This window comes from Entelurus aequoreus, linkage group LG12 (genome assembly GCF_033978785.1).
Source record: "Entelurus aequoreus isolate RoL-2023_Sb linkage group LG12, RoL_Eaeq_v1.1, whole genome shotgun sequence".
In the NCBI taxonomy this organism is placed as follows: Eukaryota; Metazoa; Chordata; class Actinopteri; order Syngnathiformes; family Syngnathidae; genus Entelurus; species Entelurus aequoreus.
This window is the reverse complement of record NC_084742.1, coordinates 22,138,529-22,163,067: the sequence shown is the minus strand read 5'-3', so window position 1 is coordinate 22,163,067 and position 24,539 is coordinate 22,138,529. Positions and strand designations below refer to the sequence as shown.

Sequence of the window (24,539 nt, the reverse complement as noted above, 5' to 3'; positions counted from 1 at the left end):
TTGCCGGATGGGGTGCCTGGTGGGTGGTGGGCGGGGGGGCCTGGACGTGCGGGTATGGCTGCGGGGTTTGGTGGCGCTGGACACTGTTGGCAACCAGGCCTCATGTTTATTTTTATTTTATTTTATTTAAAGGGTTTATTTTATTTTATTTATTATTTTTATTTTTATTTTTATTTTTTATATTTTTTGTTTTTGTTTTTGTTTTGTTTTGGTGTATGTATGTGTGTGTATATGTGTGCATATGTATATGTATGTAGGTGTATATATGTGTGTGTGTGTGTGTATGTGTATATGCATGCATGTGTGTATGTGTATGTATGTGTATATACATATATGTATGTATATGTGTATGTGTGTATGTATGTGTGTATGTATGTGTAGGTGTGTGTATGGGTGTGGATGTCCGGTGGATCGATTGGCCTGTATGTGGATGAGTTGGGGTAGGTGGGTTGGCGGCCTCTGTGGTAGCTGGGGGTGTGCGTTGTTGTGGTTTACGGGGTAGGTCGCTTTTTTTTGTTTCAGGTTTCGGCGGCCGCGGGTGTTTGTACTGCGGACGGGCGGTGGTGGTGATGGTTGCTGTGGTACTGCCGGCGGTTGGCGTCGCTGTGTTGGGTTGGAGTGGTTGGGGGACTGTGGCTGGTATCTGTGCGCTTGTGGGGTTGTGGGGGCTGGCTGACGTTGGCTTGACGGCTGGTTTGGGGGCTGGCGTGCGGACGGGGTGCATTGACTTCTTCCCCAGTTGGGGGGCACCATCCCCTGGCCGGAACTCGTATGGGTGCGTTGCTGTGTGGATGGCCGGGATGCGGTGTTTGCATTGGGCATGGGGCTGTGCAGTTTTTCTGCGTTTGGTTGCTGGTATGGGCTCTGCGGGGTTGGGTTGGGGCGGGCGGGGGCTGGCTTTGTTTGGCGGGGGGTGGGCTCGCGTGACGTCACGCTAAAGTGGTCTGGTGTGGGTCACGGGCCGTGGGGGGGGGGCGGCTTCCTGGCCGTAGTTCCTGGTTGTCGGCCGCATGGACTGGGGGGGGATGTCCGGGCCCTCTACTCCTCCTACTTATAGCACACACAGTCACACAAATACAGGACTTTGGGGGATTGTCCTGCAGGGAGGCATGGCGGGGGGTTGAGGATGCCTCCTATGGGGCTCCGGTCCTCCTGTCTTGTCCCCTGCTAGGCCATCCCTCAATCTTAGCTGCATATTAGACACTTAGGATTTGGAGGGCTCGGCTTGGTTGGGACCCACCAAGACCTTGATGTCCCCCAATTTTAATCGCATTATTAGTTCCCACAAGCATACATATCTCACTCACGCTACAGTACACACATCAATAGGGACTGGAGGTCGGCTGTAATGGCTGACCTCCTAATTTTAACTACACAGTAGACACTCTGGGGGCCTTGTACACATGCATGTGGGGGGGTTGGGGTTCGGCGCACCCCTCATTGCCTCGTCGGCCGGCGCGGATTCCGGGGACTGCGTTCTGGTGGCCTGCCAGGCTTTTATTAATTTATTATTATTATTATTATTTTTATTTTTTTTAATGTGTATATATGTGTATGTATATGTATATATATATATATATATATATATGTGTGTATGTGTGTATGTATGTGTATGTGTATGTATATATGTATATATATATATATATTTATTTATTTTATTTTATTTTTTTATTTTGTGTGTGGCGTCGCGCGGGTCTCGCTTCCTGTTGGGTGGGGTCCGTGCCCGTGTGGCCCGACCTTGCGCTGTGGGGTCTCTGTTGGCGACCTGATGTGGTGGCGGCGCGGCGCCCGTGTCTGGTCTGGATACTGTGTCTCGGTTGTTTGGGCGGTGGTGTGTTTGTGCGGGTTTGGGTTGGGGTGGTGGGGTCTTTTGGCGGGGGGGGGGTGTTAGTGTCTCTTGTTTGCGTGTTGGCGTTTGGGCTTGCTGGCGGGCTGGCGCTGGCTGGTATCTGTGATCCTGTTGGCGTGTGGTTGCCGGTCGCGGTTTATTTTTTGATCGCTTTGATTTGATTGGGTGGTGCTGGCTGTCTGTGGGTGTTGTGGCTGCTGTTTCTGCTGCCGTTTGTTTGTGGTGTGGGCGCCCGTGGCTGCTGGGTCTGGTGCAGGGGGGTGGCTGATGTTGTGACTGGTGGCAGCGCGCGCGCGTGGTGGTTGTCGGGGCTGACAAACTGTGTATATGTATGTGTATGTGTGTGTGTGTATGTATGTATGTATGTATGTATGTATATATATGTGTATGTGTATGCATGTGTGTGTGTGTGTATGTGTACATGTGTATGTTTATGTGTATGTATATATATATGTATGTATATTTCTGGGGGTACGTTCTGGGCCTGCCTGTCGGGTGGGGGTCGGCGCCTCAGGCTACTGCATCCGGACTGCGTGTCTGGAGCTCCTGGGTCCCGCCGTCCATCCCTTCCGGGTGGCCGTCTTGGTTGGGGCCTGCTGGGTCTGGTCCCTGCGTCTACTGTGGTGGCTTGGTGCTGCAGGGTATTCCGAGGTGCTGCGAGTCAGCCAGTTGTTGGGGTAGCGACCTTGTGTGTCAGCATGTCTGTGATCTTCTTTTAATTCTTTTTTTATTTATTTATTTATTTATTTATTTTTATAAATAGATTTAATTATTTATTTATTTATTTTTCCCCCCCTTTTTTAAAAAAATATATTTTATTAATATTATTATTATTATTATTATTATGTATTTATTTATTTTATTTATTTATTCCCCTACCTCGCGGGGGGGGACTCGGCGGGGCGGTTGCTGGTTGTTCCATCTCCATCGTTGGGGTCCCTGCGGGTGGGGTGGGTGGTTCCTGTGGCCCCGTGCTGGGTGGTCCTGTGGCGGCCGGCTTGGGTGGGGTGGCCGTGGGCTGGCCTCGCCGCGCTCTCCGGGGGTGGGGGGGGGCTCGTGGGGGCCCTGTTGCCGGTGGGGCGGGGGCGGTCTTCCCGTCCGGTTGCGGGGGGTCTCCGGGCCCCTCGGGCGGGGCGTCCCGCCTTTCTGTCCGTGTGGGGTGTGGTCTCTCGCTGGCTTGGGGTCTGGCTTCCCCCTGTTTTTCTCGTGCCTTGTCCTCTGCCGGGTGCGTCTGTCTGCGGCCTGCTGCTGGCCCTTGTGGGCGGCACGGTGGGCCAGGCTCTGGGGTTCCTGTCGCTGTCCGTCTTGGCTGCGTGGGGGCGGTGGCCCCTGGTTCCCTGGGCACCACACCTACTGTTTGTGAGATGGGTTCTCGGGGAGGCTGGGGCCGTACTCTGGCTCCCGCACACACTGGGAGTCAAATGTATTGTACATGCAAATTCACATATACTCACACACATACATACAGACATACATAGGTACCTACGCTCCCACATACATATACAAATAAATACAGTACATATTTACACACTCAAAGTTCGTACTTCCACACGCACATTCATTATACAAACATACTGTATACACATACTGTACATATACATTCACTGTAAAAACATACATATACACATACTGTACATATACATTCACTGTACAAACACACACATACTACACATACATTCACTGTACAAACACACACATACATATACTGTACATACACATTCACTGTACAGACACACATTTACACATACTGTACATATACATTCACTGTTCAGACACACATACTGTATACACATACTGTACATATACATTCGCTGTACACACATGTACACATACTGTACATATACATTCACTGTACAGGCACACATACACATACTGTACATATACAGGTACATATGCACACATACACTCATGCACATAATCACGTTTCATCAAACATATATTAACGTTGTTGCCCTAGGGTAAACTGGGTATAACACATGGCACACTGACAAAGCTTAACCTATTGTTACTATAACAATCTACAAGGTTAAGGTTGCTTCTCTTTCTTCCCCTCCATTTTTCTGCATTCTTTCGTATCTCAAGTTATCATTACGTATATGTATTGTTGCATTTGAACAATTGTATTGTTGATAATAAAGGTAAAGTACTGGTATTGTTTATTATCAATAGCACTATTTCTATTGGTATTCATATTGCTCCATTTTTAGTGTAATAATGCTCATTGTCATTTCTGTATTTTTTTTTTTTTTTAATTTTCGCTAACTGCTTATTTGCTATTACTTTTACCATCATATTTGTACATGTCGTATTTGCTGATGTTGCTCTGTTGTTGTTGTTGTTGTGTTTGCTGTTGTTGTTTTTGTCTCTCTGTCTAATCCCCCTCTTGTCCCCACAATTCCCCCCTCTGTCTTCCTTTTTCTCTCTTTCTATCCCCTCCTGCTCCGGCCCGGCTGCACCAAATGATAATATAAATACATTTAATAAAGTCAAAATACAAGTAAGGCAACAAGAGAAGAATCCTACACTTCTCTTTTGTAAAGTAAATCTGAACAGCCGATATGGGCATCTACATCTGCTATATGATTTGCCCGAGAAGCTGGGCAGGACATTATAAAAAAAAACAACAAAAAAAAAACAAAAAAAAAAAAAAAAAAACTGAGGAATGACAAAGGTTTTGACACCCGAGCCTCCTCCAGAAGAGACATTAACATCCCCTACAGAAAAACAACCTTTGGACAAACAGTTTTGTCAATCGAAGGAAGTCATTTCTGCAACAGACCTACCAGTAATATTTGAGAGTGTCCTACTTTTTACAATTTTAATAAGCATCTCAAATAGTTTCTTAAAAATTCCCAGTCATGTTGTCACTTTGACTGATTCTGATTCTGTTTTTGAGATTGTAATGCTTTATTGTCCTCCCGTGTTTTCGTTATGTCTTGGGACATGAACAATTATGTTATAATCTAGCTGGTCTACAATCTGTAAATAAGATTGTTCATCTAAATGCATTATCTGGAATAAACAACTCAAGATTCGAGTGTTGGCTCTTGTTTTTTTTAGACATACAGCGTATTTGTGTTCTTCCTCTGATTTCACTCTGTTTTTTAGTAGTATATGCTGTAACAGCACGTGCGGGTATTGCGATCTTTCGAGGTGGGTGTTCAGCAGCCATGCTTTACTAAAAACAAGTTTGCATCGTGCACACGCTTTAGTATATATTGCATCATCCAACATGGGCTCTGCTCACCCCTCCTTTCTCTAAATCCTGTTGTTGGATCTGGAGGGTTTGACCGCCACAAAGACAAACTATTTTGTCTTCCGGGGTTTTATCTGCCATTTATTAAAGAGCTATCAATCTGTCAATACTTTCTGTGTCCGGGCCAGGTGAGGTTCCCCGTGTTGAGTCAAATTAAGCTACAGGCTCCACCTCCGTGCCCTTCCGTCAATTCCTTTAAGTTTCAGCTTTGCAACCAACATTATTAACCGTATCCACTCGGCATCCATTGCACCGGTCACCCAGGGGGGATCCCCACATCTGCGGTCCCTTCCAAGGTTTCTTGTTGTTCCCATTGGGTTGAGTTTTTTCTTGCCCTGATGTGGGATCTGAGCAGAGGATGTTGTGGCTTGTGCAGCCCTTTGAGACATTTGTGATTAAGGGCTATATGAGTTAACTTTGATTGATTGATTGATTTACTAAAATATTATTTACAAGGCACAGACAGCACACAGACATACGATTTTTTCAGAAATGATTACTGTTACGATATACTGTATGATGCTAGTATGATTTTCTTTTTTTGTTAAAGCCCTGTGATGAGGTAGCGACTTGTCCAGGGTGTACACCGCCTTCCGCCCGAATGCAGCTGAGATAGGCTCCAGCGCCCCTCGCGACCCCGAAGGGAATAAGCGGTAGAAAATGGATGGATGGAATATAAATTAAGTACCCCAGCTTTTATGGCTTCAACATCCTTGAAGTGGACCAACTACTTGTGTATCGGTCAGTAACATATTTGTTGGACATCAATGAATACCATTTGATCATTGTTTATTGGTGTTGTCAAGCAATTCAGTAATAATAATGTATACGATTAGTTTTTGGTTAATCTTCTAAAGCATTTTGCCCCGAGTAAGTGATGTCAAAGTTCAAGTCAAGTTGCAGATCTTTGATTATATTGTCACGTCGAGTCCAAAGTCAGGTGATTCGAGTCCCCACCTCTGGTTTCTTGTTTGTTTTAAAAACCCTTTCTCCTTCATGATGGACTACTTTAGGAAATAGAATGATTTCCACAGGCGAGAACCAAGGCCGCCTTAATGCATGGGCTTACCAGTGCTGAAGCCAAGGGGCCCCTACCCTATTAGGGGCCCCTGATTTTGACAGCAGAATGCAATGATTGGTGTTTATAGCTGTCAATCACAAACAGCTCTGCTTCGTCTAGCAATAGTGTACTCTCTCTCTCTCGGCTTTGTTGTTTTTTTCTACTGTTCCGAGTGGGGCTCGAACCCAGTGTGAGAGACCAGCGTACTACAGCAGTGCTAAAATCATAGGCAGTCTCCTGGCTTCTATTACACTCGTACAAACGTGCATGCGCCCGTTGTGAAGGAGATGTATCCATGACCGAAATCATTTTTAAAATAAGTGATATTATGGCTTCATCATTTTTTATTTTTGTTTCCCAAACTTTTTAAAAAGTGTGGGACTGTCAGCAGGGAGTAGGGTAGGGACCTTGACGAAAGATTCAGTTTTTCACGCGACAGCTGGGAAATCTTTCAAGGCTTTTCATTTCTTTCTGCAAAAGGAGACTTGCTGCAGACATCATGAAGCACTCCCCAGTCCTCCATTATTCTTTTCATATTCTATCCATCCCGCATGCATATTTGTAAACACCTCGGGCGGAAAATTGCATTTTACTATCGTGCTCTAATACCCCGATGCATATTTGTTTATCCCTCTGTCGAAGGGCCAAAGACAACTCCCCCCACCTCCTTTCTTTTTATAGTATACTGTATAATATAAAATAATGCTAGAAAAAGTCACAGTTGCAGGATCTGACTCACCGGTCACCTGGTCCACGAGGATGCGTGAGGTTATGATGCGGCCATACTGAGCAAAAAGCTGTTCCAGTTCTTTTTGAGTCATGGTCTTTGGCAAGCCGCTGACATACAAATTTGCATCACGGATGGAAGCAGAGCTTGGACGCGCGTAGGAAACCTGTGAAGAGAGAACAGCGCATTTGACTTTCATCACAATAAACGCGTATTTGATAGATGCATGGTAAGACAGTAAATGTATTCATAATCAGATGTTACTGTACGGTCCAGCGACATACCGAGTTGCCACACAGTACATTTCCATGCACTAAATGAGTGATTTCATAAATAAGGTTTCTTCAATTTTCACACAAGTACAGTATATGAAGTCTCATTTTACATGCTCTCCCTAATTCTATTGTCGGCCATACACTGTGAACGTGAGGGGTTTATTTTGGTCAGGTTAGCGCGTTTAGCTATGTGGGATTGTGAGTTACGGAAAATACTGCTACATGGAGCTACTATTTATTTATTTGAATTAGGACAATGCATAGTCATCAACATAGAGCAGCAATGTGAATATGCCGGAGTTAGCACAATAGCTGATTTTCATCCGTTGTCCTAAGGCAGGTTAATACAGTAAACATTCAACAGGTCATGATACAAAATAATACATAAATCACAAGACATTACACATTACAAGCATACCATAAGCACAGACCATGGACACAAAAAATAAAACAAAAAAAACAAGTGAATAATCTAATTGTGCGTGCATGTCTGATTAGTTTTCAACCACTGTTACAGTGCAGTTTTAAATGTTAAATAGGTCACAGTTTCTGACACAGGCTGGCAGCCTGTTCCATGACTGTATGCCTCTGATAGACCCCACAATTTGGCCAAATTTAGTCCTGCGACTTTGTACGTTGCAGTCCCCTTTGGTCACTGCTCTGGTAATTACTTGACTGCTATCTTTTTTATTATTAAAATCTATCAAGGGAGGGGGAGCAAGTTTATTTAGAACTATAAAGATGAGGCAAGCATCCATGAATATCTGATAATTATCTAAATCCAAAATACTTATTTAAAATGTTACAATAATGATACTTTAGAGGCTTTTGTCTAGAATTTTTAGTGTTCTCTTGATGACAGACTTTAGTGGCTTCAGGATATTCTCTGAGGTATGGGACCAAGTTGTACAGCAGTAGTTTATGTGGCTGAATATCATGGCATGCATATTTGCCTTTGCCTTTTTTCACACTCTGTAGTGAGAGAAGGTCTAATGTGTTTAAAATTGGACATATTAAACTTAATTATATGTTAAATTTTCTTAACATGCTGCTTGAAATTTAATTTGGAATCAAAAAATACACCAAGATATTTAAATTGTTCTACCACATCTAATCTCTCTCCATTGACTAGCACAGATGATTGTTCACCATTCGCTGACTGCCGAGAGAAAAACATACAGACTGTTTGTTTAGTGTTGATATGCAGACAAGAGTCTTGGAGCCAGTGTTACTTACCAGATGTCATTAAGAGATGCTCTCGGATCTAACTGATAACTATAACTTTTAACAACTATGTCTTGTTGGTAATGTTTTAATATGTCTTCAAAATTACATTTGCTTTTTGTTAAGGTGATCAAAAGAGGCATTAAAATATACATATGAATAAAAAAAGAAAAGAGAACACTTCATGTCTACTGCTATTTATTGCTATTTACTTATCAATGACTAATGAAACCCACACATGTTTACTGTGTTTAAATTCAATTACACAAGTATGTAATGATAATATAGTACTTACTGGTAAAGTACAAACTGCACTTTTTTTTGGAATTTTGCCTATCATTCACAAACCTTATGTAAGACAAGAACACATATGTTGTTCTTTTTTTATGCAGTCTAATTTGTAAAATACGGCAAACAAGACTGCTAACAATGCAGCTATTGGAAGTAGTCTAAGGCGCTCATAATGCCCTAAAAAAAAAAACTACTTCCAAAAACTGCCAACAATACTCCATTTACGTCTCATGACCTGAATATTAACCATGTAGTAGCAATATTGTTATTATAGACGCTAACGTTAAGGAACTATTTTTTGGCAGCGAGGTAACCGTCTTGACAGACTGAGTCGCTAAATGGCCTCTGAGTTGGTGAAAGTCACTTCCAGATTATAAATCATGCCTCTCACCTGGATAGTAGGAGGATGTGCACATAAACTGAGAAGTTGGTCAACTTTGACTTTCAACTTATGGTGAAAAAGACACAAAAAAACGCTAGCTTGCGGCCAATTTTATTTTAATTTTTTTTCCTGCAGGAGGACTATAATTAATTCTTTATCTAAACGGGAAGATATCCATCCCTCAGCATCCCAGTGAGAGCAAGTGATTGTTTTACTATGTTCATAGTAGGGTTGTACGGTGTACTGGTACTAATAAAGTACCACAACACTAATAAATTGAAATCAGTACTATACAGCCTTTGAAAAGTACAGAGCCGAGGCGCATGATATTGAGTGTGTCAAAACACACACACAGGGCATACAAGCAATAACATCTTTGAGAGGAAGAATGGCAAAAAACGACACTTCTACTGGTTAGTAAAGAGGGTGGTGACCCGCAATATGGAGATATTTGGGCTTCAAAACTAACAAAAGGTGGCACTTTAAACAAGGAAGCGCTGCGCTTCAAGTTTTGCTTTAAAACACGCCTCGCCAAATGTGGCGATTAGTACTACCACCTTTGCTTCAAACTTAGGTAAACACTTAAATAATAAGCATGCAGATCTGCACAAAGAGTTATACAGAGTGACAGGTAATAATGTAGTTACAACTGTCCTGCTGTTCGGCTAATCAAGGAGCACAGGGCAGACGTTCCTTCCAGGGCGGATGTTTTCGTCTGGGGTAACACCCTTCACTTTATCTGGCAATGGGTCTGCTAAGCTCTGCTTTCCGGTCAGAATTTGAGGCCGCTGATTTGTGACAATCTGGTTGCTTTATTATTAGTTTTGCATGACACAACCAGACCCATTAATTTTTCTACTGCGTAGTGCACGCGCTCCCTTTCTCTCTCTTTACTCGTGCACTCACTCACTGATGTCACTCAGCCAACACGTTGCCATTCTCGCAAGCACACATACTGTACGCTACTCTCGTAAGTTAACCAGCTCCTCTGTTGTGCACATGTAGATACGTAGGCGCGCACACAACTGCTTGGCTGGATGCCAAATATTAGCGGAGTTAAAATTGCCCATCTAATGTCAACTAATGTGTTTTATCTTTAACAGATGTGTGTTTTACCTGGTACATGGTGTATCTGGGTACATTTATCCGTAGTTTTGTTTTTAGTACTTACTAATCATTGTATTTTTTTAAAGCACGGACCAGGAGTAGCAACCATAAATAGCATTTAATATATCAATAAAGCTTTTTATTATATTGTAATCTAATCCTTGACTATGGCAGACGATATGTAATATGGCAAATTGTAAATTGTTCTTTGAGTGCAAAAAGAAAAGCCCAATGTGTTTATTATCCTTTAAGATCCCCAGGCTAGCCGTGAGACATAGTAGTAGTATAAGTAGTACTGTTGTTATTGGTGGAGGAAAAAGCTAACTTTGGGAGTCTAAACTTAATTAAATTATTGCGACACACTGTTCACACATCTACTCAGTAAAAAAATTGTGCAGTGCAGCCTCAGACTGGCAGTAGTAATGGCTATCAATACTGCTAAGGAAAAGTCAAAATTTGATAACCCTCTTCTGTTGTTGAGGTCTTCTGTGTGGGAACACGTAGCCTTCCTGGAGAAGTACAAATGCATAAAACTTAAAGGCCTACTGAAACCCACTACTACCGACCACGCAGTCTGATAGTTTATATATCAATGATGAAATCTTAACATTGCAACACATGCCAATACGACCGGGTTAACTTATAAAGTGCAATTTTAAATTTCCCGCTAAACTTCCGGTTGAAAACGCCTTTGGATGATGACGTATGCGCGTGACGTAGCCAGCGAAACAGGAGTATCGGTAGCCCATTGAAGCCAATACAAAAAGCTCTGTTTTCATCTCAAAATTCCACAGTATTCTGGACATCTGTGTTGGTGAATCTTTTGCAATTTGTTTAATGAACAATGGAGACTGCAAAGAAGAAAGTTGTAGGTGGGATCGGTGTATTAGCGGCTGGCTGTAGCAACACAACAAGGAGGACTTACTTGGATAGCAGACGCGCTAGCCAACGCTAGCCGCCAACCGCATCTGTAATCAGGTGAAGTCCTTCGTCGCGCCGTCGATCGCTGGAACGCAGGTGAGCACGGGTGTTGATGAGCAGATGAGGGCTAGCTGGCGTAGGTGGAGCGCTAATGTTTTATCATAGCTCTTTGAGGTCCGGTTGCTAAGTTGCTACGTTAGCTTTAGCGTCGTTAGCAACAGCATTGTTAAGCTTTGCCAGGCTGAGAATTATTAACCGTGTAGTTACATTTACATGGTTTAATAGTATTGTTGATCTTCTGTCTATCCTTCCAGTCAGGGATTTATTTATTTTGTTTCTATCTGCATTTGAGCCAGATGCTATAACGTTAGCTCAGTAGCTAAAGAGCTTCGCCGATGTATTGTCGTGGAGATAAAAGTCACTGTGAATGTCCATTTCGCGTTCTCGACTCATTTTCAAGAGGATATAGTATCCGAGGTGGTTTGAAATACAAATCCGTGATCCACAATAGAAAAAGGAGAGAGTGTGGAATCCAATGAGCCAGCTTGTACCTAAGTTACGGTCAGAGCGAAAAAAGATATGTTTTGCACTGCATTCTAGTCCGTCACTCTAACGTTCCTCATCCACAAATCTTTCATCCTCGCTCAAATTAATAAGGGTAATCGTCGCTTTCTCGGTCCGAATCGCTCTAGCTGCGTTGAAAACAATAGGAAAATATGAGGAAGCGAACAACTGACTACGTCACGCTACTTCCGGTAGGGGCAAGGCTTTTTTTTATCAGAGACCAAAAGTTGCGAACTTTATTGTCGTTGTTCTATACTAAATCCTTTCAGCAAAAATATGGCAATATCGCGAAATGATCAAGTATGACACATAGAATGGATCTGCTATCCCCGTTTAAATAAAAAAAAATTAATTTCAGTAGGCCTTTAAGTAGTGTGCTGTCATTGTTCAGTAGAGATGGGGAACGGAGGCTACGAGTTGAAAACTATAAATGCTGTTCTTCAGCCCAGAGACTACGGTTGTCCCGATACCAATATTTTGGTACCTGTACCAAAATGTATTTGTTACCTTTCTAAATAAAGGGGACCACAAAAAATAGCATAATGGCTTTATTTTAACAAAAAATCTTACGGTAAATTAAACATATGTTTCTTATTGCAATCGAAGAACAATTTTGGCCTCAAATAAAATAGTGAATATACTAGACAAGTTGTCTTTTAGTAAGTAAGCAAACAAAGGCTCCTAATTTGTCTGCTGACATTTGCAGTAACATATTGTGTAATTTCCCATTCTATTATTTTGTCAACATTATAAAGGACAAGCTGTAAAAATGGATTATTAATCCACTTCTTCATTTACTGTCAATATCTGGTTATATTCCGTTTCAACATGTTCTATCTACACTTCTGTTAAAATGTAATAATCACTTATTCTTCTGTTTGGATGCTTTACATTAGTTTTGGATGATACCACAAATTTAGGTATCGATCCGATTCCAAGTCGTTACAGGGTCATACATTGGTCATATTCAAAGTTCTCATGTGTCCAGGGACATATGTATTTCCTGAGTTTATAAACATTATATGAATTTTAATAAAGGAAAAAATATGTCATCATCTGTTGCATGGATCATGTTTTGTTCTGTTAGTTTTGACTACCTCAGTTCTGTTTTTTGCACCCCTGGGTTTGTGTTTCAGTTGCCATGACTGCAGATTAGTTTCACCTGCCTCTGATTAGTGTTCGGGTCTCTCACCTGCTCCTGGGCACTTATCAGAAAGCTATTTATTCCCGTTTGTTTCCGCATTAAGTCTGGCTTCCTTGTTTGCATCACGCAACGGTTAACGATGGCTATAGTTTTGAATCCTGTTTGTATGCTAGCTTCCACGCTAGGCTTTTTCTTAGCTTTGCCACCGGTGCTATCGGCACACTTTTGTTTTTCCTGCAGGATTTATGAGAAATAAATCATTTCCTACCTGCACGCTTCGTCCGGAGTTTTCCGTCTGCATCTTGGTAGAACGACCTACGCATAAACATGCAACCAAGTCGTTACAAAAGATTTTGTGACGATTAAAAATATTGATGTAATCATAGTACTATCGACTAGATACGCTATTGTACTCTGTATCATTACAGTGGATGTTAAGTGTAGATCCACCATGTCATTTTTTTTACATTCAGGAGCACTATCTTTTGTTAGTGGTGACGGCGGTGAGCTCCTCCTACGGTGTGTAGTGAAGCATGTTTAGCTATTCCTCTTCCTGCAGGGATGATACTTGTAAGAAACGTACTTTATTTGTAACCATGGAGGCAAGGATTAATGATTTAGAAGTAGCTAAAACACTGCCGAATGCGGATGGATGTTAGCTGCTAGCTAGCTAGCCTGTCTTGAAGCAACTCTTCCTGAGGGCGTTTCAGTGTTATAGCTTCACCTTTATCTTTAGTTTTTAGGCCAAAATGCGTCCGTTCTCCCTTTTTTGTCTACACCCCTTGTCTGCTTGTAAGTACTCCGTGATTGTGCGCTGTCGAACATGCTCCTCTGCTCGTAAAACCAGCAATAACATGATGTGACAACACGCCGTCATTCCCGTAGAAAAAAAATGGGGAACCGGTACTTTTGAAACAGAGTATAGTACCGTTTTTGATTCATTAGTACCACAATACTATACTAGTACAGGTATACTGTACAACCCAACTAGGGACATATACAGAGATCCAGTATTTTTTTAATACTGGCTCCTAATTGGGTCAGTACCGAACAAACATTAAGATTCTGGACAAAGGATACGATCGGTAGTTTCTATCCCGCTAACCCTCGCATATTAATGAAACTACCATCGACACAAGGTGATGACTTAACACCTGCTAATTGCCTCTACTCGACATTGTCAGCCTTTAGACCGACAAGCATATAAATAAAAGATACACAAGCTGAAACAAGTCTATATTTTAAAGTACCGTATTTTCCGGACTATAAGGCGCACTTAAAATCCTTTTTTTCTCTCAAAACTCGACAGTGCGCCTTATAACCCGGTGCGCCTAATGTAAGGAATAAGTTTGGTTGAGCTTACCCACCTCAAAGCTATTTTATTTGGTACATGGTGTAATGATAAGTGTAACCAGTAGATGGCAGTCAAACATAAGAGATTAGTGTACATTGCCACTATGATGGCAATATGTCTCAAGTAAACACCACCAACATTTTAAATGCTCCATTGAAAATATAGAACATTACACACGGCGCTCAAAAATCTATCAAAATGTTTTAGTACGACTTTGGTAAGCTATGAAGCCGCACCGCTTCAAGAATTGTCGGCGCATTAAACATACGAGTATTATTATGGTGTGTGTATAAGGCAGGGGTGGGCAATTAATTTTTACCGGGGGCCGCATGAGCTACCCGATCACTGCTGGAGGGCCACATCGACAATATTTCAATTAAATTTTGCTCAATATTATTTTTAGTAACTTTGTGTGGTGTTTGAGTTGTCCGACTTTTTGTGTGGCCATAAACGCACCAGTGGTTTAGTGCTATGCGTGTTGGTGACAGATGACAAGTTGGTTTTGGCCTGGTTTGTACGGCAGAAAATGACTAGTTTTTCGAGATAGAATTGTTTTACTCATGTTTTTGGTGTGGTTATGTCCGAATATAAACAGTTTTGCTCAATAAAGTGATCGATATAATTCCTGTCCTCGAAGCATCTCGATAGACGTTACAATAATGATGCACTGGGTGACACAGCTCCAACAGTTCATGAAAAAGCTTGAAAATAAGTTCACATCCATCCAGCAGAGCAACATCTTCATGTTTATAAGGAAGATAAACATCAAACTGCCGGATCATTTTTGTGATTTTGGACTTGTTGGAGACTTTTTGATGACATGTGCTCCAATGCATTGACACGCCATCAATACTGGATTGCCTGGAATCAGAAAGTATTTTGAAAGATCAACTGGATTCTAAAAGTACTTTTCCTCACTAAACAATGGCGACTAAGAAATTAGCAGAAGAAATGGAAGAGGTGAAAAAGTCTCTGAATTTCATGTCAGAGGAACTGAGTAAAGTAGCAAAACAGCAAACGGGCCTTCTGGACTTAATTGATGAAATTAAGCAGCTGAAGGCAATTATCAAAGACAAAGACAAGAAGATTGAAGAACTTGAAAGAAGAGTGGACGATCTAGAGCAGTACTCGAGGATGGATGACCTGGTGATTTCTGGGCTTGAGACAAGCCACCGCTCCTATGCAAGGATCACAGCAGGTGACAAGGAGGGAGAAGGTGCACCAAGAGGTGAACTGCACACACTTGAGCAGCAAGTCATCAAATTCTTCAATAACAAAGGAATTCCTGTATGCAGTTCTAGTATAGCTGCATGCCACACCATTCCACTGAAACAAAACAACAGATCCAACATCATCATCCGTTTTGTGAGTAGAAAACATAAAATTGAAATGCTTAAACTGGGAAAAAATTTGAAAGGCACAGGAGTATATGTAAATGAGCATCTCACAAAGAGAAACGCAGAAATTGCAAGACAAGCCAGGATATTGAAAAAGGGAAAGCGAATCCAGGACACATGGACAAGGAACTGTAAAGTAATGATTAGATTGAATGGTCCACCAGAACAAGTAAGGGTATTAGTGGTCAGAGACTTGAAGGAACTTGAACAATATCAATGAAAAAGATGATGATGATAAACAAGTGGAATAGTGGGGAAATGTTCCTTGTTTATTGTGTACTGTGTGCAGAGAAACAGTGTGGACAAGCAACATGATGGAAGAACAAATGAGCTGCACAAAATTCAAGTCTTTTGACTATCATGATCATAAATGCTATGAGTTAGAAAATAACATTGACCCAGATATTCACTTCTATCAGGACTCTAATGTGGACTGTGAGTATTATACTGATGAACAGTTTAATTCAAATGTTAAAATGGAAGGCTTTTCTGTGATTCATTTCAACAGCAGGAGTCTTTACAGTAACTTTTCCAAAATTAAAGAGTATCTTAAACAAATACAGCAAAGGTTTACCATAATAGCAATTTCAGAAACTTGGTTGAGTGATAGTAAGGAATTACTGGATGGATTAGAGGGATATGAAATGTTTTGGCAAAACAGGATGAACAAAAGGGGAGGGGGTGTTGTATTGTTTGTGATGTCCTCTCTCAAATGTAGGCTGATTGCTGACATGACAACTGCTATTGACAATCTGATGGAATGTGTAACTATTGAAATCAGTGTTGAAAGATCCAAAAACATATTAATTAGTTGTATTTATAGAACTCCAGGATCATGCATTGATCAATTTAATAAGAAAATGTTTGAGTTATATGAAAGACATAATGATAAGGTGATCTTGATTTGTGGTGACTTCAACATTGATTTGATGAAATTTAATGATCACATGAAAACCACTGATTTTGTTAATCTTATGTTCAGCTTGAGTTTCTTTCCACTAATTGTAAAACCTAGCAGAATAACAAAGGACAGCTTAACACTGATTGACAATATTTTTATAAATGTATTTGATGGGAATAGAAAAAGTGGACTCTTAGTGACTGATGTAAGTGATCACTTGCCTGTCTTTACAGTGATGCAAATGAACAAGGAGACAAACTTACAAACAAAAAGACAAATAAATAACTTTGTTAGAATAAAATCACCAGAAGCAGTTAAGGCATTCAAGGCTGATCTTTTAAATCAGGATTGGCAAAATGTTTTTGTGGAGGACACTAATGAAGCATACGATACATTCCTGGATATATTTCTGACACTTTATGACCATCATTGTCCATTGAGAGAATATAAGCAAAATACTAAAAAGAGGGAGAAACCATGGATAACAGGGGGTTTAGTAAAAGCCTGTAAAAAAAAAAAAAAGGCTTTACAAGGAATTTATTAAGCATCGAACAATAGAAAATGAGGACAAATATAAAAAGTATAAAAACAGATTGACATGTATCATGAGGCTGCAACAAAAAAACTATTATGAACAATTGCTGCATAAACATAAAAATAATATCATTGAAACCTGGAATGTGCTTAATACTATGATTAAAAAATCTAGCAAAAAGGATTTTACAGCTTATCTGGTAAAAGATGACAACTCAATTATTGAAAATATAGAAGAAATAGCTGAGGAATTCAATAAGTTTTTTGTGAATGTTGGCCCAAATTTGGCAAAAAATATAAATTTTAATATGAATGATGAGAAAAAGTTCAAGCGTGTATCTGACATTAAAAATTCAATGTTTCTTGGCGGAGTTTGTGAAAGTGATGTGTTAGAAGTGGTCAGAAAGTTTAAAAACAAAAAATCTGTCGATGGTAACAACGTGGATATGTCACTTGTTAAAGAAGTGGTGGATTGTGTCCTGAAGCCGTTTACTTATATATGTAATAAATCTTTATCAACTGGAACTTTTCCTGACAAAATGAAAATTGCTAAAGTTATTCCAATTTATAAAAATGGTGATAAACACATGGTCTCAAATTATAGACCTGTGTCTCTACTACCTCAATTTGCAAAAATTCTTGAGAAATTATTTGTAAATAGACTTGATCAGTTCATTGACAAACATGAGCTACTGAATGATCATCAGTATGGGTTCAGGAGTAATCGATCTACATCCCTAGCAGTGATGGACTTTGTAGAAAACGTAGCTACAGCAATAGAAAAGAAACAACACACCGTTGGAGTATTTATTGACTTATGTAAAGCTTTTGACACAATCGATCATTCCTTACTTCTGCAAAAATTGGAAAACTATGGCATAAGAGGTGTTTCACAACAGTGGTTAAGTAGTTATTTAAGCAATAGATCTCAATATGTGGAAATTAATAAGACTAAATCACAGCCAAGAAGAGTAACTTGTGGGGTGCCACAAGGCTCGGTATTGGGACCTAAGTTATTTATACTATATTTAAATGATATTTGTTCAGTGTCTAATAAATTGAAATTTATTATGTTTGCAGATGATACAAATGTATATTGTTCAGGAGAAGACTTGAAGGAAGTGTTGAGGATAATAGAGGTTGAGTTGATTCAGCTAAAAAAATGGTTTGATATTAATAAGTTATCATTAAATGATAAGAAAACTAAGTTTATGGTGTTTAGTGGTGCAAGGACAAACTGTGAAGCAAAATTAAAATTAAATCAAGTGGAAATTGATAGAGTATATGAAACTAAATTCTTGGGAATAATAATTGATCATAAATTATGTTGGAAACCGCATATTGAATATATAAAGGGAAAAATATCCAAATCCATTGCTATTCTTTATAAAGTAAAACACATGCTGAATAAGAAATGTTTGCATATGTTATATTATTCTTTTATTTTTCCATATTTAACATATTGTGTTGAAGTTTGGGGAAATGTTTATAAAACAAACGTAGACCCAATAATTAAACTTCAAAAAAGGGTCATTAGAATAATACACAAAGCGTGCTACTATGAACATACCAATCCATTATTTATAAGTTCTAATGTGTTAAAATTTTCAGATATTGTGTTTTTAAAAACAATGGAAATTATGTTTCGAGTAAAGAACAACAGCCTTCCAGCTTGTATTCTTAGGTTATTTCAATTCAGAGGAGTAAACTATAATTTACGGGGGATATTGGTTTTCGAAATATGTAAAGCAAGAACAAATACAAAATACAAATGTATTTCAGTTTTAGGAGTTAAATGGTGGAACAAGCTCAGTGATGAGTTGAAGACATGTACTTCTTTGTTAAGGTTTAAGAAAACATTGAAAGGTGAAATAATTGAAAATTATAAAATATAGCAACGATTACTTTCATCCCATTGATTTTTTTTTTTCTTTTTAATGTTGATGTTCCAGGTAATCTTATTTTCAGTGAAGGTATAGGATAGGCAAATATAAGCCTTGGCTTCAGCCTATTCCTTTTTCGGTCATGCTTTTTTCTTTTCTTTTCTTTTTGTGTGTAAATGTGTATGATTGTTATATATGTATAATTTGTACTGTACTGTCACACAAAATGGTTAATGGTTGATCATATGACCGAAATAAACTTATTTCATTCATTCATTCATTCATTCATTTCATTCATTCAAATAATTGAACGGTGTTCAATTGAACGGTGTTGACGAACACCGTTAGGGCCGCTTATTGTCACTGTCACTCAAAGTTGCTTTGCAAAATTCCATAGAATAAATATGTTTATTTTGTTTAGAATTCAGATGGGATTTGATTTGGTGCGCGGCATATACTTGCTGCGCGCAGCGGACGCTTGAGCAGTGCGCAATTGCGCAGGCACGCACCTTAGAGGGGACGTTGCTTTGCAGTTCATGTCTTGTTGAAAACACGGCATTCCTCATCAACTTTTCTCTTTTTAGCGTCTCGGGTGTAAACCGTGCATCACTTGTCGCTGCATGTGCACCTTCACTCGCAGGTTACACACGGACACACGCCCATAAATAATACTTTTCAAAATAAAAGCAGCACAGTTGTATTGCGTGCACGACATAGATGTTTTTTCAACTTTATTTTGTAATTGCAGCTGTTCACATTCACTCACAATCACGCACACGCATACGTCCACACGGAAGTAATACAAATAACGATTTTCAAAACAAAAGCAGCACCGTTGTATTGCACACTCGACATAGATACTTTTTTAAATTTATTTTGTAATTTATAATTGGCCTCACGCGGGCCGGACAGGGACGCACAAAGGGCCGGATGCGGCCCGTGGGCCGCAGAATGCCTAGGTCTGGTATAAGGTAAGACATTATCTGGTGTTTTGTTTCGCAATATTATGCAAAAGCAACTTTTCTTATTTTCTGGTACCTGCCGATCTGTATTTGGGATCTGCGTAAGTCCTGAAAAATTGCGCGCGTCTGCGCCGATGGCGTAGTTGATAAACGTATTTTTCTCTATCTTCCGCTGTTGCCATTTCTAATATAAAGTAGTGTAAAGTTCTTACTTATATCTTTCAGTAAACTTGCCATGAAAGCGCTAAAACATAACTGCGAAGTGAGTTTACATTATTCACCCAAGGAACTTTAGTTATTAGAGTTCCGGTCGGACGGTTTTTCACGGAACACATTTACAATGTGGTTGTTTCCGGATGAGGAGATGCTGCGCCGTTATTGACTTAAGTAAAGTCTGAATGTCATGTAAACAGTTATCTCCATATTTTGACACTTCTTCCACTCCCGTCCTTGCACGCTACACCGCTACAACAAAGATGACGGGGAGAAGACTCTGTCGAAGCCACGTAAATAAGACCGCCCACAAAACGGCACATCCTGAAGCGACTGTCAGAAAGCGGCTTGAAGATAATCTGTAAAACATAATCTATGCAACATTTTGACCAAAGAACCACCATTACATGTTATGTAGACCACAAGGAAGTGTTATCAATTTAGAAAAAATAATAATACGACTCCTTTAATATATGATAAAAGATCAAAACTAGACCATTGATCGGCAGTGCGCCTTATAATCCGGTGCGTCCTATGGTCCGGAAAATACGGTATATGGTATATACTGCAAGTGTCAGGATGTTCTCAAAGGAGACAGTACTCAAATGGTCAGAGACTTAGAAACCTTTAGCGACATCGACCATAAAAGTATGGATTTACAGGTTGACAAAGACCTAGACACATTTTTCCCCACCTTAAGCATGATTGTCTATACCAGGGGTCTGCAACATTTACTATCAAAAGACATTTATTTTGCCACCGCTTCTTCAGCGAAAGAAAACTAGTATAGAGCCGCAACATGTAACACCGCTTATAATCTTTAAAATATTTTCATCTTTTTTTATTTATTTTTTTATTTACAGAAAAAGCTATCTGTCCATGTGAAATGAACATATTTTTCAGCAAGCATTCATGCTTAGCTTACCTAAGGGGTTGCACACTTGAGAAGGTGAACTGAACACACAGGCTTCCAGTCTCTTTTACTTGCCTTCTTGCGCCTCAGAACTCTGCCTGTGCACATTTACAGCCTCAGACAGTCAGGATTTTAAAAATCTTTCTAAAAATGCAAACTTTTCTCACTTTGGGGTTGAAAAAAAATATGAGGGAGTAAATTAACATTAAATCAAAAATCAAACGGTCAATTATTCATTTTAACTGTAGAAGCCTATATGCAAATGACAACAAAATAATTAATATAATTAAAACAATATAATGTTTTGGAATAATTTAAAGAACCTTTCAAAATGATTGCTATAAATCTGAATATCCCCTCTGGGACTAATAAAGTAATCAAATGACGACTGACATGAATCAATGCTAAAAAAGGACTATTTCTATAGGACTATATAAAATCTTAATTTCCCCTCTGGGATTAATAAAGTACTTCTGATTTTGATCTGGAAGGTTATGAACTAAATTCCATTAATAGAACCAAAAAGAATGGAGTTGCAATTTACGTGATGACACACTTGCATTACAAGGTGGTAAGAATGTAATTTGCTGTTGATAATGTATTAGAATGCATTACCATAACCAAGGAGACACTGTTACTACTAGGGCTACAGCTATCGATTATTTTAGTGATCGAGTAATCGAGGATTTTTCAAATTACATTTATTCTTCTAAACATTACAATTGAACTTTTAACATTGGAACAGCATTTACTTATATCAAACATTTAAGTGAAAAAAAAAAACATGAGCGTAACCTAAAACCAAGAAATAAATACAGAACCAAACTGCACAAAACAGCTCTCTATTGAGTAAAATAATATTTGAAAAGAGTTATACATGTTTGGTTTTTTTTCCAAATTGTATAGTATTTGTTAAATATTCGAATTTTCAACAAATACCCCAATATTCTACATATTCTAAATTGAGTGACAATGTATTTAGCAATTAAACACACACACATGTGAAAATTAGTTGGAGGAGCAGTGTTTAATTTTGTTAATGTCCTTAGTTGCCCCCATGTGTTTGAATAAAACATGTTTTATGCAAGTCAAATATATAACATGGCGTTAGTGGCCAAAATCGACTTTTACCTCATTTCTGGTTGTTTGCTGCTCTGTAAATATGAAGGGTGCTTTCTCACAAAACTTTAGAAAACTACCATATTTTTCAGATTATAAGTCACAGTTTTTTTCATAGTTTGGCCGTGGGTGCGACATATACTGCGGAGCGATTTATCTGTGAAATTATTAACACATTACCGTAAAATATCAAATAATATTATTTATCTCATTCGCGTAAGAGACGAAGCAAATGGCAGCAATCGTCACACACATTTTAGCAATTGTCACTCACACGTCAACCAATAAGAATTCGGCAGGGGAGGGTCATGGCAGAAGTGCATTGTGGGTCATGGGATGCTAACTGCTATATGCTATAACCGTAGCTATTAAAATGGATCACATCAACATTGGTGGTAACTTATAAAAACTGAGAAGGGCTGAACTAAAATGGCACCAAAAAGGAAATCATATACTGCAGATTACAAGCTGGACGTAGTGAAATATGCAGCAGAGAACGGCAATCGAGCAGCAGAAAGAAAGGACATACCAGAGGCAACACCGGGGAGGAAGATTTCATCGGCTTTAGCGATCGGGAGTGACAGATTGTTTGGTAAACGTATAGCATGTTCTATAGGTTATAGTTATTTGAATGACTCTTGCCATGATGTGTTGCGTTAACATACCAGGCACGTTCTCAGTTGGTTATTTATGCGTCATATGGCGTACATTTATTCAGCCTGTTGTTCACTATTCTTTATTTATTTTAAATTGCCTTTCAAATTTCTGTTCTTGGTTTTGGATTTTATCAAATAAATTTCACCCAAAAATGCGACTTATACTCCAGTGCGACGTATATACAGTATGTTTTTTTCCTTCTTTATTGTGCATTTTCGGCCGGTGCGACGTATACTCCGGAGCGACTTATAGCCCGAAACATACGGTACTCTCATTTTCTTTGGGTCTGTTGCCCTCGTCCTTCTCTAGGCACTCTATACGGTCTGGATTTAATACATATGTAAAAATCAAACTCAAACAAATTACTGAAGCAAGAAAATACAAAATAAAACTTTTTCTAATCAAATTAGTTAATGCTAAGAGTGTGGCGAGAGCTCAAAGGTTTTTTGCGAGATTAAAACTGTCTCATGGCCAGAATGCAGCAGGTTTTTTTTGGTGTTTTTTTAAATAATAAGAAGCATATCCGTTAAATAATAAGAAGCATATCCGTTTTTGTCTCATCAGACCAGATACTCTTTCTCATAGCCTGAAAGTCTTTCAAGTGCATTTTGGCAAACTTTTTACTAAGAAATGGCTTCCGTCTGGCCACTATACCATACAGACCTGATTGGTGGATTGCTGCTGAGATGGTTGTCCTTCTGTAAGGGTCTCTTCTCTCCACAGAGGGAACAACTGTAGTTCAGACAGAGTGACTATTGGGTTTTTGGTCATCTCCTTAATTGGGTTGAGTTTTTTCTTGCCCTGATGTGGGATCTAAGCTGTTGTGGCTTGTGCAGCCGTTTGAGACACTCGTGATTTAGGGCTATATAAGTAAACATTGATTGATAAAATATCAAACTGGTTCGGAATCTGTTTGGAGTGCGTTGGATCATATTATTTTTGTTTTACTACTCAGTTTGGAGTGTGTTTACTTCCGGTCATACAAATGCATGTGAAGCGGAGAAGCAGAATTTGTGGAGGCATTTGTATCGTGAACATGGCGAGCAGAAAATAAATAGAAGATGCCTTTGTGGCTTTGTAGACTTTGACAGACTTGCCAATTATTTCAGATTCTGCGGAAGGCTTTTGGATATTGTCCTTGTATACAGACATCCCGACTGAAGTTACGCATCACAAATTGTGATGTTTTTGGGTGGATAGAACATTTTGTAGCTTTTGCCCGGATGTTGAAAGGATGACGAGGAGGAGGTCGATCAATTGTCTCAGCGGCTCCAACTTTCCCTCTCTCCTTACATGGTTTTCCCCGCGCTCATTCAATCACCAGTCAGGATACATTCAATGACTCAGAACTGTCAGAAACTATAACTCAACAGCTGGAATGAACAAAGGGTATTTTTTTAAAATGCACATTTACTCCACATTGTTGTGTCCATCTTTATGATTGGACAAAAAAAACAAAAAACAGACTGCCTCATAACACATCTGTTCATCAATATAGTGATATACTAGATAGTCAATGACATGTTCTGTATAGTATCTTTAAAATCAGCGCAGGAGGGTCGTCTCACAGATGAACACCTGCAATCTAAGATGAGAGTCTCAACAGCACACAACCTTACCCGAAACATGAATCAAATTGTTGCCAAGTATCACGCTTGGACAAAACACCAATTGATGACAGCTATGTAACGAACAATACATGACAATTGATGAAAACAAACTGATAATGTTGAATTATTGGGGTAGTATAAAAAACACTCAACTGTACAACGAACCAAATCAAAAACTGTGACCACAAAACCGTGA

The 24,539-nt window shown here is 39.5% G+C and overlaps 1 protein-coding gene across 13 annotated transcripts in view; it reads right to left on the bottom strand.

The window, feature by feature from the left end:
* Positions 1-24,539, bottom strand: part of elavl2 (ELAV like neuron-specific RNA binding protein 2) — a 161,317-nt gene that overhangs the window by 57,083 nt on the left and 79,695 nt on the right. For all 13 annotated transcript variants that reach the window (XM_062065211.1, XM_062065216.1, XM_062065213.1 and 10 more), the window contains one exon: positions 6,905-7,058. In XM_062065211.1, the coding sequence (XP_061921195.1) occupies positions 6,905-7,058 (154 nt within the window). The remainder of the gene's footprint in view (positions 1-6,904; positions 7,059-24,539) is intronic.